Source organism: Argiope bruennichi, chromosome 7 (genome assembly GCF_947563725.1).
Source record: "Argiope bruennichi chromosome 7, qqArgBrue1.1, whole genome shotgun sequence".
In the NCBI taxonomy this organism is placed as follows: Eukaryota; Metazoa; Arthropoda; class Arachnida; order Araneae; family Araneidae; genus Argiope; species Argiope bruennichi.
In genome coordinates this window covers 27098435-27114244 of record NC_079157.1, presented here as the reverse complement: position 1 = coordinate 27114244, position 15810 = coordinate 27098435, and the positions used below count along the sequence as shown (strand labels likewise).

At 29.0% G+C, this 15810-nt stretch overlaps 2 protein-coding genes across 2 annotated transcripts in view; one reads left to right on the top strand and one right to left on the bottom strand.

Annotated features, from left to right (window-relative positions):
* Positions 1-15810, bottom strand: part of LOC129975764 (TBC1 domain family member 13-like) — a 116077-nt gene that overhangs the window by 81682 nt on the left and 18585 nt on the right. The gene's annotated exons all lie outside the window — the stretch shown is intronic.
* The window catches only part of LOC129975763 (organic cation transporter 1-like), a 41961-nt gene continuing 29911 nt past the window's right edge, over positions 3761-15810 (top strand). The window contains exons 1-2 of the mRNA XM_056088965.1: positions 3761-4363; positions 14285-14388. Of these exons, the coding sequence (XP_055944940.1) occupies positions 3983-4363; positions 14285-14388 (485 nt within the window). The 5' untranslated portion in view covers positions 3761-3982. The remainder of the gene's footprint in view (positions 4364-14284; positions 14389-15810) is intronic.

Below are 15810 nucleotides of genomic sequence, written 5' to 3'. Positions count from 1 at the left end.
GCTTTCATTTTTTTGTATCAAAATTAAATATCAAATTTCATTTATCTGGTTTGTTTTATTCTTGTGTTTTCATGTTCATATTCACACAAAGAAAAAAAAGGATCTGCAGTTCGATACAAAGATCGCATTTCATCCATTTAGCTTGGTACGATTTTGAAATGTCGCGTTCCCAGCCGCAAGGTTAGAAAAATCAACAGGTCATCAACTCCTGGATTTATTCAAGTATTCAATAGGTAGGATTCAACACCTCCATAGATAAATTTACAAAAAGGTGAGTGTTTTTTCACACTCGCGAAATAAAAAAGCGGGAGAAAAAAGTTTGAACTTAAGTAATTCATTATCGATTGCAATAGCTTCACTATGCATAAAACAAAAATATATATTCATTCTATTATAATAATATCTAAATTTGCATTGAATCATTCGACTAGAAACTTCGCATAAAGAAATTCTTTTAAGTAATTATTCTCTATGATATTGTCATTAGACACAATTATAACTAGGAAAAATATTTATGGAAAAATTCTATCTTAAATACACTTGCTAGAAAATGTCTGCGTACAAAAGCACAATAAACATTCTAGAGAGAATGAAAATGCATTATAGTGACAATATTAGTTTAATTTTTATTTAAAGTATTTTTTTTAATAATTCATTTAATATCAATTGCAATTTCAAAATTATAACACACATTGTTTTAAAGTAATAATAATTTAAAATTACACAAAAAGTTATCAGAAAAAGTTTGCGTACAGGTATAAATTAAAAGGATATTTGAGAATTAATCTTTATTGTTTTAGTATCCATGAACTTGTATGAAAGTAAATATCGTCTGCATTTATTTTTTTGCTACTTATTCATTTTAACTCTGTAGTACAACAAATGGAATAAACAAATACAACAAATGGAATAAATAAAACATGATTTTGTTGATATGATGCATACTTGCAAACAAGTATTTAGTTTTGTTAAATAAATTTAAAATTGAATTTTGAAGATTTTTGAAAGATGGTACTACTGTGTTTGACATAAAATGAATTTTAAAGGGAAAGTGATTCCTGCGGACAAAAAGAAAATCATTTTAAAACTAAGGAATGAAGGTAAAACTCTTCGAGCAATAGGCAAGATAGAATAACTCATTCTTCTATAAAAAGAGTGATCAATAATTGTAAGTCATCAAAACCTGTTATCTCAAAGTCACGTAGTGGTCGCCCGTCTAAACTGACTTACGAGAAAAGAGATATATCCTGACATCCGTACGTTTAAATTCAAAGATTACTGCATCTCAAATAGTTATTGATGTTAGAAAAAGATTTATAAAGATAAAGAAAGATTGAGAAAGAGATATTAAAGAAAGGATGACTATCATGGCCTCGTAGCTCGTAGAAAGCCACACATTTCAGCTGTCAATAGGCAAAAATATTTAAATTTTGCCAATGAATATGTAAATAAACCTTCTGAGTTTTGAGAAAAAGTAATATTCTCTGATGAAAGCAAGTTTTGTATCTTTGGCATCAAAGGGCGTAAACTGGTACGGAGGAAATAAAATACGGCTTTTGAGAAACAAAATCTTGTGCTACAGTTAAACATGATGGAGGTGGCGTAATGATTTGGAGGGTGCATGGCAGCAAATGGAATAGATCGATTAACTTTTATAGACTCCCCATTAAATCATATGGGATATCTGAAAAGAAAATTTGAAACAGAGCGCACAAGATTTGAACCTTGGTGATGACTTTTGGTTTCAACAAAACAATAATCCAAAACACATTGCCCACAACATAAAGTTCTGACTTTTGTACAATACCAAAAATCAGTAGCATAGTCCTCCACAATCGCCAGACTTAAACCCCATCGTACATTTATGGGACTTATTGGAACACAAGATTCGGCAACATAACTTAACATCGAAAGAGTAATTATGATGGAATAGAATAATATTTTATCTGAAGAAACCCCCAGGTTAGTCCAATCTATGCCTAAACGATTGAGAAAGGTTCTTAGACATAAAGGTTATCCAACCAGATATTAAATTTTAATTGACAGTCCATGGAAGCCATTTTTGAAGACTTTTTTTTCATCTGTACGCAAACTTTTTCTGATAACTTTTTGTGTAATTTTAAATTATTATTGCTTTAGAGCAATGTATGTTACATTTCTGAAATTGTAATTGATATTTAATGAATTCTTCAAGAAATACTTTAAATAAAAATTAAATTAATATTGTCACTATAAGGTACTCGGTAAACATTCTCTCTAGAATGTTTACTGTGAGTTTGTACGCAGATATTTTCTGGAAAGTGTATATATACTCTTTGAATGCTATTGACATTTTATTCCTTTATTTTTTATTTGAAGGAAATATATTGTTATTTCTTTTTAAGTTATGTTAAGTGAATGACGTCGTAAAATGTTTCTTTTTCTTTTTGATTGTTTCTAAAAAATAATGAAGAAATTATTTGTGTCACTTTCAATATTATTTTATATATTACTATTATTATTATTTATTATAATAAATAAAATAATAATTTATTTTATATATTGTTTTCCTATTTTTTTCCTATTATTATTTTTTCCTTATATTATTCTTCATTTTTGTTTTTAAAAAATCGTTCGAAAATAAAGAATTATCTTTATGATTTCAATACAAGAAATAAATTGTATGACAAATATTCACGCATTTATTTTTGTTTATATCTGATACAAAATTCGGAGACATTCAGATTATAAAAGTTTGGAACCAAAAATATTGTTTGCGTTAAAAAAAAAAATGTTTAAATATTTTCTCAGAATAATTTCTTTATTTTCAACATTTGGGACATTATGTTGAAAAACATGCAAGATATTTAACAAATAAAATGATAAAAGAATGATAAATATTAAAAATAAAAAATTATATATTAAAAAATTTTCACCGAAAAAATAAATTTAAAGGAAAATATCCAAGCACTTATTTTTGTTTATTCCTGATCATATATTCGGTGAAATTTATGTTAGAAAAGTTTAGAACTAAAAAAATATCGTATATAATTTTTTAAACATACTTTATTAGAGTTTCTTTATATTAGCTTTTAATTTTGAGACATCGTACTTAAAAATATACAAAATATTTTTAAAAAATAACACAGCAAAGGAAATAATAAATAACTAAAATAAACAACTAATTATAAACACAAGAATTAAGGGCAAATATCCAAGCATTCATTTTTGTTTATACCGGATAGTAAATTCGGATAAACTGACAGATTATAAAAAATTGCAAAACAAGAAATATCATTTGCTTTCAAAAATTTTAAATATTTTTTGATTATAATTTCTTTATGTTAGTTTCGATTTTTGAGAAATCATAATACCAAGAAAGTTGCTGATTAAACAAAACATATATACACATTTCATTTCTTTAGAAACTTATTTTAAAATTTCCAAGATATTTATTAAATAAACGATAAGAATCGAGACTCAAGGATGACAACATCCTCCAACGACGAATTTTCTTTTCTATTTGCGGAAATACCGTTTTCGTCCAGAAATGCTTAGTACCAAATTAGATTCAGAATTAGAAACAAAAACATGAAGCGGTTACGTACACAGACAACTTTTATTTGTCCCATTCCATTTAATGTTTTGCTGTCAATCATTTGGTACCACTTTAGTTAATGTTATATAAGTTGTTTCAATATCATGCATACTTTACGATGGGCTAATAACTTCCTTTTTATCCAGATATCTAGACTTGCCATTCTTTCATTCATCAAGGACTTTATGATTTTTTGACAGGAAGAAGCATTTGTGACGTGAAGAATATTGACAGAACCAAATTGTGTGATTGAATAACTGTTCAATTTTTCGAGGAAATATTTCAAAAGAAAAAAATGTGGAAAAGTCCACAAGAAACTGGATTTTTCGACATGTAAGCAAGATCAGGAATACATACTTGGCACATTCGGTCCCTTTCCCATTTGGTCAGCATAACATCTCCATTATGGTTGCCACGAATAAGATAGAATTCGAAGACCTACTAGAAGAAATTGGGGACTATGGCTGGTTTCAGAAAAAAATGATGGCGACTTTTTTGTGTCCAGTGTCCATGGCACTTCCAGTTTTAGCTATGAACATTCTATTTTTGGTGAATACTCCTGACCATTGGTGTCATGTTCCAGAAGTAGCGCGAAGTAATTTAACAGCCGAGGTCCAGAAACACTTATTCAAACACAATCAGTCTTCTTGCTTTATGTATGATTTAAATTACACTGAATGGATACAGTCGAATTATTCCTACGTGCCGGATAATACTCCTGTGATTCCATGTAATAATGGATGGGAATACAGCAAAGCCTATTTCGATGAAACAGCTGCCAGCAAGGTAAGTTAATTGCTATCTTTACTGTCATAGCGATAATTTAAATTTGTCGAGCCCTTTTGACACTTTTCGAATTGATAAAACAATTAACTTATTAAATTTATGATTATATTATTAATTATTAAAATTTTCTTATTTTACAACTCCTTTCATTTATCACGATTAGTTATGTTTATATGGGTAGAATTTCAAAATCATTTTTAGTTCATTTGCTAAGTATTATAATTTCGAAATGTTATATATTTATGATTTCTTCGTGAAAACACGATAAATTAATAATTTAATTGCTTAATTTAACAAAAATTATTTTATTTTTTTAAAACCGATTTTAGACATTTTATAATTTACTATAGATTCTAAATTTTAAACGTTTGCGTTTCCTTGATGAATTTTTTTTGTTGATTTAGTTATCAAATAATTGATTAATTAAATTAAATTTTGATTCTCTATGAGTAACAAAATTGGTTGTGAATTAGAAGAATTTTTTTTCTTTTTTGAAAATGATGTGAAGTTTTTGTTAACCAATTTCGAATCATATTGAATTCTCCATTCCGAAATGCAAAAAGCACTAAACACACCACAAAACTGATATAATTAAAATAGAATTTTAAATAATTTAAAATTGAGGTAATTAAAATTTTGATGTAATTAATCACAATTTAAATTTAATTATTTAAATTAAATTAAATAACGTGTGAATTAACTGAATTGAAATTAAATTAATTAAAAGTTTATTTTAATTAGTTGAAAATTTAATTTAATTAATTAAACTTAAATTAGTCAAAATTTTAATTTATTTTATTAAAATTAAATTATTTAAAATGTTAATTTAATTAATTAAACTTAAATTAATCAAAATTTTAATTTATTTTATTAAAATTAAATTATTTAAAATGTTAATTTAATTAATTAAACTTAAATTAATCAAAATTTTAATTTATTTTATTAAAATCAATTACTTAAAATGTTAATTTAATTAATTAATATTAAATTAATCAACATTTTTAATTTAATTAATTAAAATTAAATTAATTAAACTTAATTAAGATTAAAATTTAAAAATTATTGTAACATGTATATTTGAGGATTAAATTAAGAACACAAAAGCACGAGGTAATAAAAATAAATTGGTAAGGAAATAAATTTAAATTAAAAAATCACAAGAATAACTCCTAAGTAATCATTGAAAATTAAAATATATTATGTACAACACGCCTTTGGCAACCAGCATGTTAGCTACGAATATTAATTCGCTCATTTCTTAAACTATTAATTAAAACAGAATGATAGCTATTGAAAATTTTATATTCATTACTTTATTAGATTTAAAATTTCAGTTTTAAAAAAATTGAAGTTTATGCGAAAATAATACACTAATTTCTTAAAATTCCTGCAAATTAAAAGCATTTAAATATTGAACTTTCAATTTAATTTTAAAATTACTTGATTATATAAATTAAATTAATATTTTAATTGTATTAATCAGCTACATGTCAGCGATCAATCGCCAAAGATCGATTCTTAAAAGCCTTTTTCATTAACTATCGTTTGCCTTTGGCATGTGGTTAATGGATAAATACGGATTTTCTTTATTATGTTACTAAGTATATAATTCGCATATGCTGTACTCTAAAGATAAAAATCGGAGCCCCCGTGGCTTGACTCAATATCCACAGTTTATATGATAGAAGAAAGATAACACTTTTATTAGATTACGCTTGGAAATTACTGCCGCTCATTGTTTAGACGACTAACCACAAGTTGATACATAATTAAAATTTCAGAGAACGGTCATAAACTATATTTAATCTAACAACATCATTATGTATTTTGAGATATCATTTTTGCTTACATTCGAATGTACAGATTTCCTATAGAACTGTGGTTTCTTTCCACATCAATATTAGGAATATTACTACTAAGTAACTAGGAACATTTCTACTATTAATATTATTATTAATATTAGTAAGTTGCAAGCTTTCTAAAAACAAATCTGATAATTCAGTGATTAATTTTTTTTTAAAATTTCGGTAATTTCTTCAGATTTTTTTTTTTTGTTTAAGTACGTTATTTTGGTTTAAATTAATTTATACTAAATTTATGACGGCCTCATTTAAATTAATTATTTTAATGAGGCCGTAATAAATTTAATGTTGTTCTAGAATGCAACAAATTAATACTTTAAGACATGCGTCATATGCTTATGTCATTTTTTTTGGAGCTCATAAGCATACATAATGTGTTCAGTATCTATCATGTCTTAGTCCTAGTCCTCAGAAATCGCCGTTAATTTGTTATGTGACATTACAAGTATGTTAATTAAGCTGTCACGCTGTGCAACTTACTAAGACACAAGCATTAAATTAGCTAATTAGTTTAATCTGATTTGAATTATAAAATTTTAATTAATTAAAGTTCAATTTTTAGTTAATTAAAATTTTTAGACAACAGATGTAAAATACTTCATGGTAAGAATGGGAAAAAACTATACAAAATGATCTCAAATTGAAATGTATTTCGAAATTTATCAATAAAAAAAATATTGTAAAAAAAGACTTTTAAGGAATTAATTTAACGACCAACATATTTTCAAGCTATTCCTATTACGATGAAATAAATGGCTAAGAATTCTTCAGATTACTTTACATGCCAACTTTTTACCCATACAAAAACGTTGGATCATTATTGTTGATGCCAATCTTTTAGACTAAAACTTCTCTAAATTTTACCAATGACTCTTCTGCTTTCAATAAAAAAGTAATGCTTCAAGTAATGACAAAATACTAAATTTTTCTTTTCATCATAATTTTCTTTAAGATTCATATCTAATTAGTCATGTTCAGCGATTTAATATTATTAATTTCATCATGTCAATTAACCTTGATGAATTGCATGGTATTACAACAAAAAAAATTATTTATATTGAATTATAGTTACATTGTAAATACAGAGCATTCAAATTAGTTAGTTATGCCTTTAAAATGTTGGAATTAATTGTCGAAATCGCTCTAATTGTTGGGGTGAGGATGCTTTATCAAAATTTTATTTTGTAATATTTATCGAAACCTTTCTTTCAGAGCGTCTTTTCTAAATAAATCATTGAATCTTGGTAAACTATGGCGGAGTGCAGGCATCACTTTCATCAATGGTCTATATAGAGATCGTGGTCCTTCATATAAAATAAAAATTTACGAAATCGATATAGTGGTTGTGGCTGAGGCTGAGGCTTCTCTGTCAAAGTTTTCTCCTTAAAAATTATGGTGAAAAATCAAAAAAAAATTATTATTATTTTCAAAAAGGAGAAGGACTGGAATTTAGAAAATCACTGATAACGCATGCAGAGATTATGAGCATTCATATGAATGAAAAATGTTTGAAATCAGTACAGAAGCTGGAGAATATTCCATCATGGATTTTTTTCCATTTAAAAAAATAAAATGATATAGTCCTTTTTTGAAATTTTTCTCAAAATGGGAGGCTAGGGGTAAATGACTATATCTGATAAACGTCACGAACTTTCATATGAAATAAAAATTAACGAAATCGATTTATTAGACTCCGCATTTTATAGTATGAATTTATAGTCTGAATTATTAGTTGATCACATAAATATTTCGCTTCTGAAATCTACAATTTAAATCTACAATGCCGGCGTCCTGGCCTAGGGGTAGCGAGTCTTCCCCGTGATCTAGATGTCCCGGATTCGAGTTCTGGTTCGGGCATGGTTGTTCTTTACCCTGTGTTCTATCTGTGAGGTGTGTGAAAAAGTCCCCATGTAAAAAGGGGTTGTACAAGCATGTGTGTGAGTGTCATCTTCATATGAGCTTAAGTCAGATTTCTGCCCTCGGGAGCTCAGGGGTCTTACTTTCCGAAGCTACTGCGCCCCTCTTTCCCCGATCTCTTGGAATTGGTGTTCAATCCGAGGGAGATAAGCAACAACAAGCAACAACGATTCAAAAACGCCCGGTGCTGTAGGAAAACAAAGAAAACGGCCACAAACCAGTAGAATTGCTCCTTGTTCAACTCTTCCTTACAATCCTATGATATGGCACGTTCTATTTTAAGTTTCGTCATTTAATGGAGAGAACCAAGTAAACATTGAACAAGAATTGAACTATTCAGTCGGGAATCGAAAAAAGATTTACTATTCGGATTTTATGTATCAAATTACGTTAATCAAATTGTACGCGGTTTGAGATACGGTTATTTTTATATAAAGGGAGATCGAGCTTCGTTCAGCATTTTTTTAAATCGTGTTTTTTCGAAGAAAATATTTAAATATGATAATGTTGCTTGTACGACAAGTTGATTGGTTTACGCAATAATTGCATTGTTGTGCAATGGATGTGAGCCGGTCTTATATATATATATATATTGCTCTTTTAAAGTTATCACAATCTGACCACTCCGATCCGCGCGAAGGCACACGGAAAAACTTAAATGACCAGACCGCTGAGACAGCAACACTGGCGGGAATTGTGGTTGAGTCCTAAGGCCACGTACAACACTTCCGTAAGGAAGTACGTATCGTCATCGATGGAAAGAGCTAAACCCCCACCTTTTCGTGTACCCACAGGGCTAGCGAGAACCAACCACCACATTGGAGGCTTCTCATCCTCAAATGTGGGGATTGGCTTAAAGTTATAAGATATATGAATGGACAACTCGGCAGACGGTGAATCTGTTGATGAGTTTGAATAATAATTTAATTAATCCATAAATTAACAATTGGAATTAGTTTTAATTTGCTACATTTTCAATTACATATCATGTGGGAATTTAAAAAAATAAGTATTAAATTTGAAGGTTATTTGTGTTTACAAAGTCACTCACTTGTAACATTATTTTCATTCCTCCACTTAATATCTGCAAGTTTTATAGAAGCCAGCAGGCGTATTCTTTCATTGACTTTCACGTATATTAACATAAAATGACCCGTCACATACTTTATAGTTAATTATGCGTTATAGTTAATCTTGTTGAACAAGACGTTCAAAGGAAAGGGAGAATGCTGGAAGTGGGTGAGCTTTATATGAATTGCATTTAATTAATAAAGAAGGTTTTAATGTCCCTTTGAAGATTCTCATTGGTCTGGAATTTTTATTTTGGCATTCTAGGTATTTTTTCAATTTACGGAAGGAAGATAAAAATCACGCGGCTCTAAACCGCATTCTCCATGAAAAGGGACAAAGGCTGAAACATTAGGTCTTGTTGAACGAATTGATTAAGGCGTTCGAACGAAAGGGATGATACTGGAATTCCAGGAAGAGAGGCGCGTTACATGCATTGCATTTAATTAATAATGAAGGATTTAAGGTTCCTGTGAAGCTCCTCATTAGTCTGGAATTTTTATTTTGGCATCCTAGGCAATTTACGGAAGAGAGTAAACCTCTCGGCTCTAAGCCACATTCTCCATTAACAGGGACAAAGGGTGAAAACTTTTCCAACATTAGATTTTATTCAACAAGTTAATCAAATCGTTCGAAAGAAAGGGCTGGAATATTTGGAAATAAGTTGGCAGAGCAGCTGGCTAAATTTCCACTTTGGAGGATATATGTCTTTTCATATTCCATATTCTTTTGGTAAAGGAATAATCTAAAAATTTCCAGACGAATGAGGAGTTTTAAAAGAACATTAAGGCCTGGCAACTATGTTCTTCGAAAAAGGAACCGAAAAGAAATTCTAAAATATTACAAATACACGAATTTATGGTGCTTATGTCGAAAACCACCATGCCTGTACATAACTTCTGGTAATAAATTCATTTCTATTACTTTCTCGTATACGTAATATAGAGAAATTACAGTAATCGTTAAAAAAAATTCGAATTTGAGATTTTGACCAATCTCCACGTTTTAGACACCCCTTAGTTCGAAAAACACATTTTTGAAAAATGACCGTCTGTCTCTGTGTGACAAAAATAACTCAAAAACGATTTGATCTAGATGATCGAAATTTGGTAGACAGCCATTACACCAAGTTTGCAGATTCCTATCAAATTTTGAGTAAAATCTGTTGAGAGAAATTCTGTCTGTAAGGATGTTCGAATATAAATTTACACGATAATTAGAAAGCGAAGAGAATAAGATGTTTAAAATTCGGTACAAAAAATTAACATGCATGGTTCTATATGCCTATCGAATTTTGAGCCAAATCCAACAAGATGTTGACTGTCTGTCGGTCTGTACTTTCAGAAATAATTAAACGCGATCATTCAAAAACACAATAGTATAAATATATCAAATTTGGTAAGGGAATTCATGACTACAAGTGCAGTTTTTTCGTCGAATTTTTATTTCAATCGGTTGATAAACACGTGTCTAAAACACAAATTCGATTATCTTATACTATTAAGCGCATGCCAGTGATTAATCACCAAATATTTCGCCAGGGATGCCATGATAGATTCAGTAAAAATGTTAAATTCACCCCAAAAATTAATATTTTGTAACTATTATAAAAAAATCCATGTAAGGGCGAGTATGCGAGAGTTTCGTCGAGACTATTTCCGCTGGATTCATAAAAAATTTATGGTCTATCTCGAAGATTTGAATGAAAAAGACCTTCATATAATCGTTTATGTCAGTTTGAATTATTTTCTAAAAGGAAATGTATTCTTACCTCTAAAAAATTAGCTATGGAGATACGATTAGAAAGGATACAAAGTGTATTTCTCGAGATTATGCAAAATATCTATAACCTTCTCTTTGAAGTTTCGTACTCATTTTAATGGAAACATCCTCAATTAGGAAATGTAGCTTCGACTGTTCGATATTTTCTAGGATTCTCTTTACTTTTTTTTTACAGGAAAATCCTTTCGTTCTATTTATTTTGCCATCTTCTGAATGAAATCATTTCCCGAGATATTACAGTTATACGACAAAGGAACTACACAATTCATTCATCATTTATCAGAAGGTTCACTCCCGCCCCCCATATTTCACTACGTCATCATGTGCTTAGTTTAACTTTCCTTTAACTGTGCTGTACGAATTTCCTACTTTGAAGCAGTTTCACGGCTATTTTGGGACATATATCATTTGAGTGTGAATTGATTCCATTATATAGTAACCTTAGTCTACGTTTAAATTTGTATTAAATCTATATTAAATGGATAAAATTAAGAAACTTTTTTAATTCGTATTTTTCAGTAATTTGAATTTTTTATTCTGATTCCTTGAAGTTTTTAATAAAATTAAAATATTGTCTACAATTAGAATTTATTTTGTTTAACTAGACCCCAAAATAATAATTTTTAAAGAGAGTTTCATATTTTTGAACTAAGGAAATACGTTAAATACGTCTGTATTTTGTGTTCTTAGTGAATTTAATTGAATATTTTTTAAAAGACTTTTGATTGATTCGAGAATTTTGGTGCTCTATATTGTATTTAATAACAACATAAAAATATTCTTACTTGAAAAAAATTTGAACATTACAAATACGAATTGTAATTTTCATTTTGCAGTTTTTATTGTACAATTATTACATTATATTATGTAAAACATGTGTCATTCAGAAGGCTGTTTTTTTATTAAAATTATTAACCTATTTATTAAAATAACCGTTTTTAAATTATATTTTTTTTATTTCTTATAGTTTTATTTACAAAAATAAATAATGCTCATTTATTAATTATATACAGCGTGGTTATAATTAAACTTCCCCTATAAACAGCATCCTACAATGCAAACGGAGGAACGGATTGCAGCGAAATTTGGTGTACAGACTATGCACGAGATGCGCTCACGGAATTTCGAAAAAAAAAATTTGATTCCAAAATGTTTACCAGGAAAATTTTACCATTGCATTTAACGGAAAAACATTAAATTTAACACAATAAACGCCCAAAATGGAATACAGAAACAATATTAACAATCCAGAAGAAGAATTATGAGTAATAAAATGTAAAACCGGGAAAAGCTGTCGGTTCTAAGAAAAAAAAAAGTCAAGATTTGCATGTTTGCGAATTAAAGGAAGCTTTATGCAAAGCGGATTAGGATAAGAATCGTTTGCAGTCGTTGTCATGTTTCATGTCGATGCTTCCAGCTGTAATGATGACGGAATCTTGTTGCAATGGTGTTGCGGCATTGAATGGCTTAAAGAACTCCATAACGTTTCGTGTGCGAAGCATCATCCTTTGCATAAAGGAAGCTTTATGCAAAGCGGATTAGGATAAGAATCGTTTGCAGTCGTTGTCATGTTTCATGTCGATGCTTCCAGCTGTAATGATGACGGAATCTTGTTGCAATGGTGTTGCGGCATTGAATGGTTTAAAGAACTCCATAACGTTTCGTGTGCGAAGCATCATCCTTTGCATAAAGGAAGCTTTATGCAAAGCGGATTAGGATAAGAATCGTTTGCAGTCGTTGTCATGTTTCATGTCGATGCTTCCAGCTGTAATGATGACGGAATCTTGTTGCAATGGTGTTGCGGAATTGAATGGCTTAAAGAACTCCATAACGTGTGTGCGAAGCATCACAACTGATCAGTTAGGATTTGCTGTTGCACATACTGTCCATCGATTTGAAATTTTGCAGGTGAATGAGGGTGATCACATGGAGCACCTTTCCCTACATCATCCTGGATATGATTAACAACTGCTCCTCTCGTGCCATTTTGTCCTATCTATTCTTGTCTCTGCAAACTGAACTGTTTTTCTCAAACAGCTTACTGTTATTTTTTCCTTACATTTACTTAATATGGTTCGATGTCATGGTGATCAGAAAATAGTCAATAAATGTTAATATTGTTTCTCTATTCCGTTTTGGTCGTTTATTGTGTTAAAATTAATATTTTTCTGGAAAAGGAGCCCTCTGGTGGATATTTCGGAACTAAAAATTTTTTTTCGAAATTTTGTGAGCGTATCCCGTGTATAATCTATATACCAAATTTCGTTGCAATCCGTTCTTCCGTTTGCGTTGTATTATGCTGTTTATAGGGAAAATTTAATTATAACCACCCTGTGTTTTATTAAAACTGTCCAGTATTTAAAATAAATCTTAAAAGCCCTTTTTACCTATAGAATAGGTTTTTTTTCTTGCTTTAAAATTCTTAGACTAAATTTTTATTAATTCAAATTTTCGGCTAAATTGATTTTTTTTTGTCCTGTCAGTTTCGATATTATTAAATTCCACTACAATATTTTTCTTACCAAATATCTTTACTATGCTGTACATTAAAACAAAATTAAACCTATTATATATAAAAGTTGATTTTTACTTGTCAAGGATTTCTACAGAGTTGCAATTCTTTTTTGCTGCCCTTATGATTTCGTGATTACGTTGCATTTGCGCTCCCTCGCATTTGCACACATTCTTAGTAAGAGGCATTTGCGCTCATATTATAGTCGTTTTTGAACTCGATTTACAATGGGTAGAAAAATACTTCAAATTTTTCAATTATATATAAAGTACTTTTAATATTTGACTCATATTTTTTTTTTTATAGTTTGTCACTTAAAACGTATGAATCACACAGTGCAAACGTTGAAGCACACAGGATGACTATATTGCTGTTGTAGGTTTTCAGTGCATAAATAGTACAGCTCAATGGAAGTGCGCAAATGGCACTACTCGATGGATGTGCGCAAATAGCAATGAATCATCGTAAATATCTCTATTTAATAAGATTGCGCAAATAGTACTATTTAATAATAGTGCGCAAATAGCATTAGTGAATTGATATACGCAAATATGAACGAAATGTAGAAGTTAATCTTCTATTTTTGGAAATAGTTGAGGTTTTTTAGCTTGAAAAAATGGTTGCACATGCGAACTAACAAAAAAAAATTGTAAATTTTTATGCTTTTCTATAAATTTTATTTAGAGCAAAATAAATCAATTATGAAAACATTATTTAGAGAACATAATCAAGAATATAGTTATTTTTTTTATTTAAATCTTGATTCTTTCATTGTTTTAGTGGAACATGGTATGCGGCGACAGTCATTATTCCAATTTAGCCCTCACATTATCGAATTCTGGGGGAGCAATCGGAACTTTCATTTACGGAGCTTTGGGTGACAGGTAAGTCAAATGTACTAAATATATGCTTTTCCGGACTCAATAATCATGAAAATTTTAATATGCTGGATATTATTTGTATATTTCGACTTGCGTTATTTTAATCTTTTTTTATACCAAAATAGATTAAATTACTCCACAAGTTACTCCATTGGACTTAAAGATACCAGAATTGGTATATTGCAATTTCTAATGAGCATTCAATAAGAAAAATATTTTAAAATTTGAGTTATTATTTTAATTAAAAATTAATCAAAAATTTGACATTTCTTCCCAGATTCCGGAACTTATTACTAAATATAAATTAAGTTTACAGGACATTTCAAACTATGCCAATTTTATTCTCGTGAAATTTTTACCCTATTTCTAATAAGTGTAAAAAAACGTTTTAAACAAAATTTTAAAATAATTTTTGTTATTTTATATATTGTGTTATATGCACATACATTTTTCTATGTCCCTCCCTTATCTTTGGCATAATTAAAAGTAAATTTGTAAATTTAACATAAAAACTGATGTCTCCTCCATAACCTCCGAAACATTTCATGCTATGATGTTTTGTATTAAAAAAACTAATTTCTTCGAAATTATTTAGATTGAAATGATAAAGGTACATTCCTTCAACAATTATAGAAATTCCATATTTATCCATTGATTCATTCAAAGATACCTTTTTGCATCTATGATAGAAAAGGTCAAATTTTTTCACTGGCATAGATTATTCTAAAAATAAAATAATAATAAAAAAATCTGTTGATTTTTAAGGTCTATTTCTCCGTATTTTGAGATTAAATAAATAAAAGATAAAAATTTGGGTAGTTTTAAAGCGTTGAGAGATGTGCAAATTATTTAAATTTCACATCATTTGAAAATATGAAGAAAAAAGATTCACATTGAAAATACAAGTTTAAACTAGGAAAAATATGTTATTTAGTAAGAAAATATCGTAATTTACTTGCTTAAAATTATGAAATCGCAGAAGTCCTGCAATTAGATAGCAACAAAAAATTTGCTCTTTTAGAATAGAAACACACAACATTCTGAAATGAGACACATGACTGCGAAAAACTTGCAAATCCACCCTCCCTAATCCATCTAATGCCGAATGATTACACAAAACAATATACAGATTTCAGATTTTTTACAACTTCTTTTAAATCTACAATTAAGAAATATACCATTCTTGACCAAGAAAATTGAATCAGCGTCTTTTAGCTGTGTTGATTTTAATTCCATTAGTCTTTGTTTCAGAAATCAGTCTTCATCACTTATAAAAGATTTTACTCCTCAAAGCACTCTTTTTGTTCATTGCAGGAACAATAAGAGTGGTTTTCCAAATTTTTTGATGGTTGCGTTTTTGTTTTAGTCATTCTTTTTTTACTTTTGATAATCATTTTCTTTTTGAATAGTATTATTTTGTTCCAA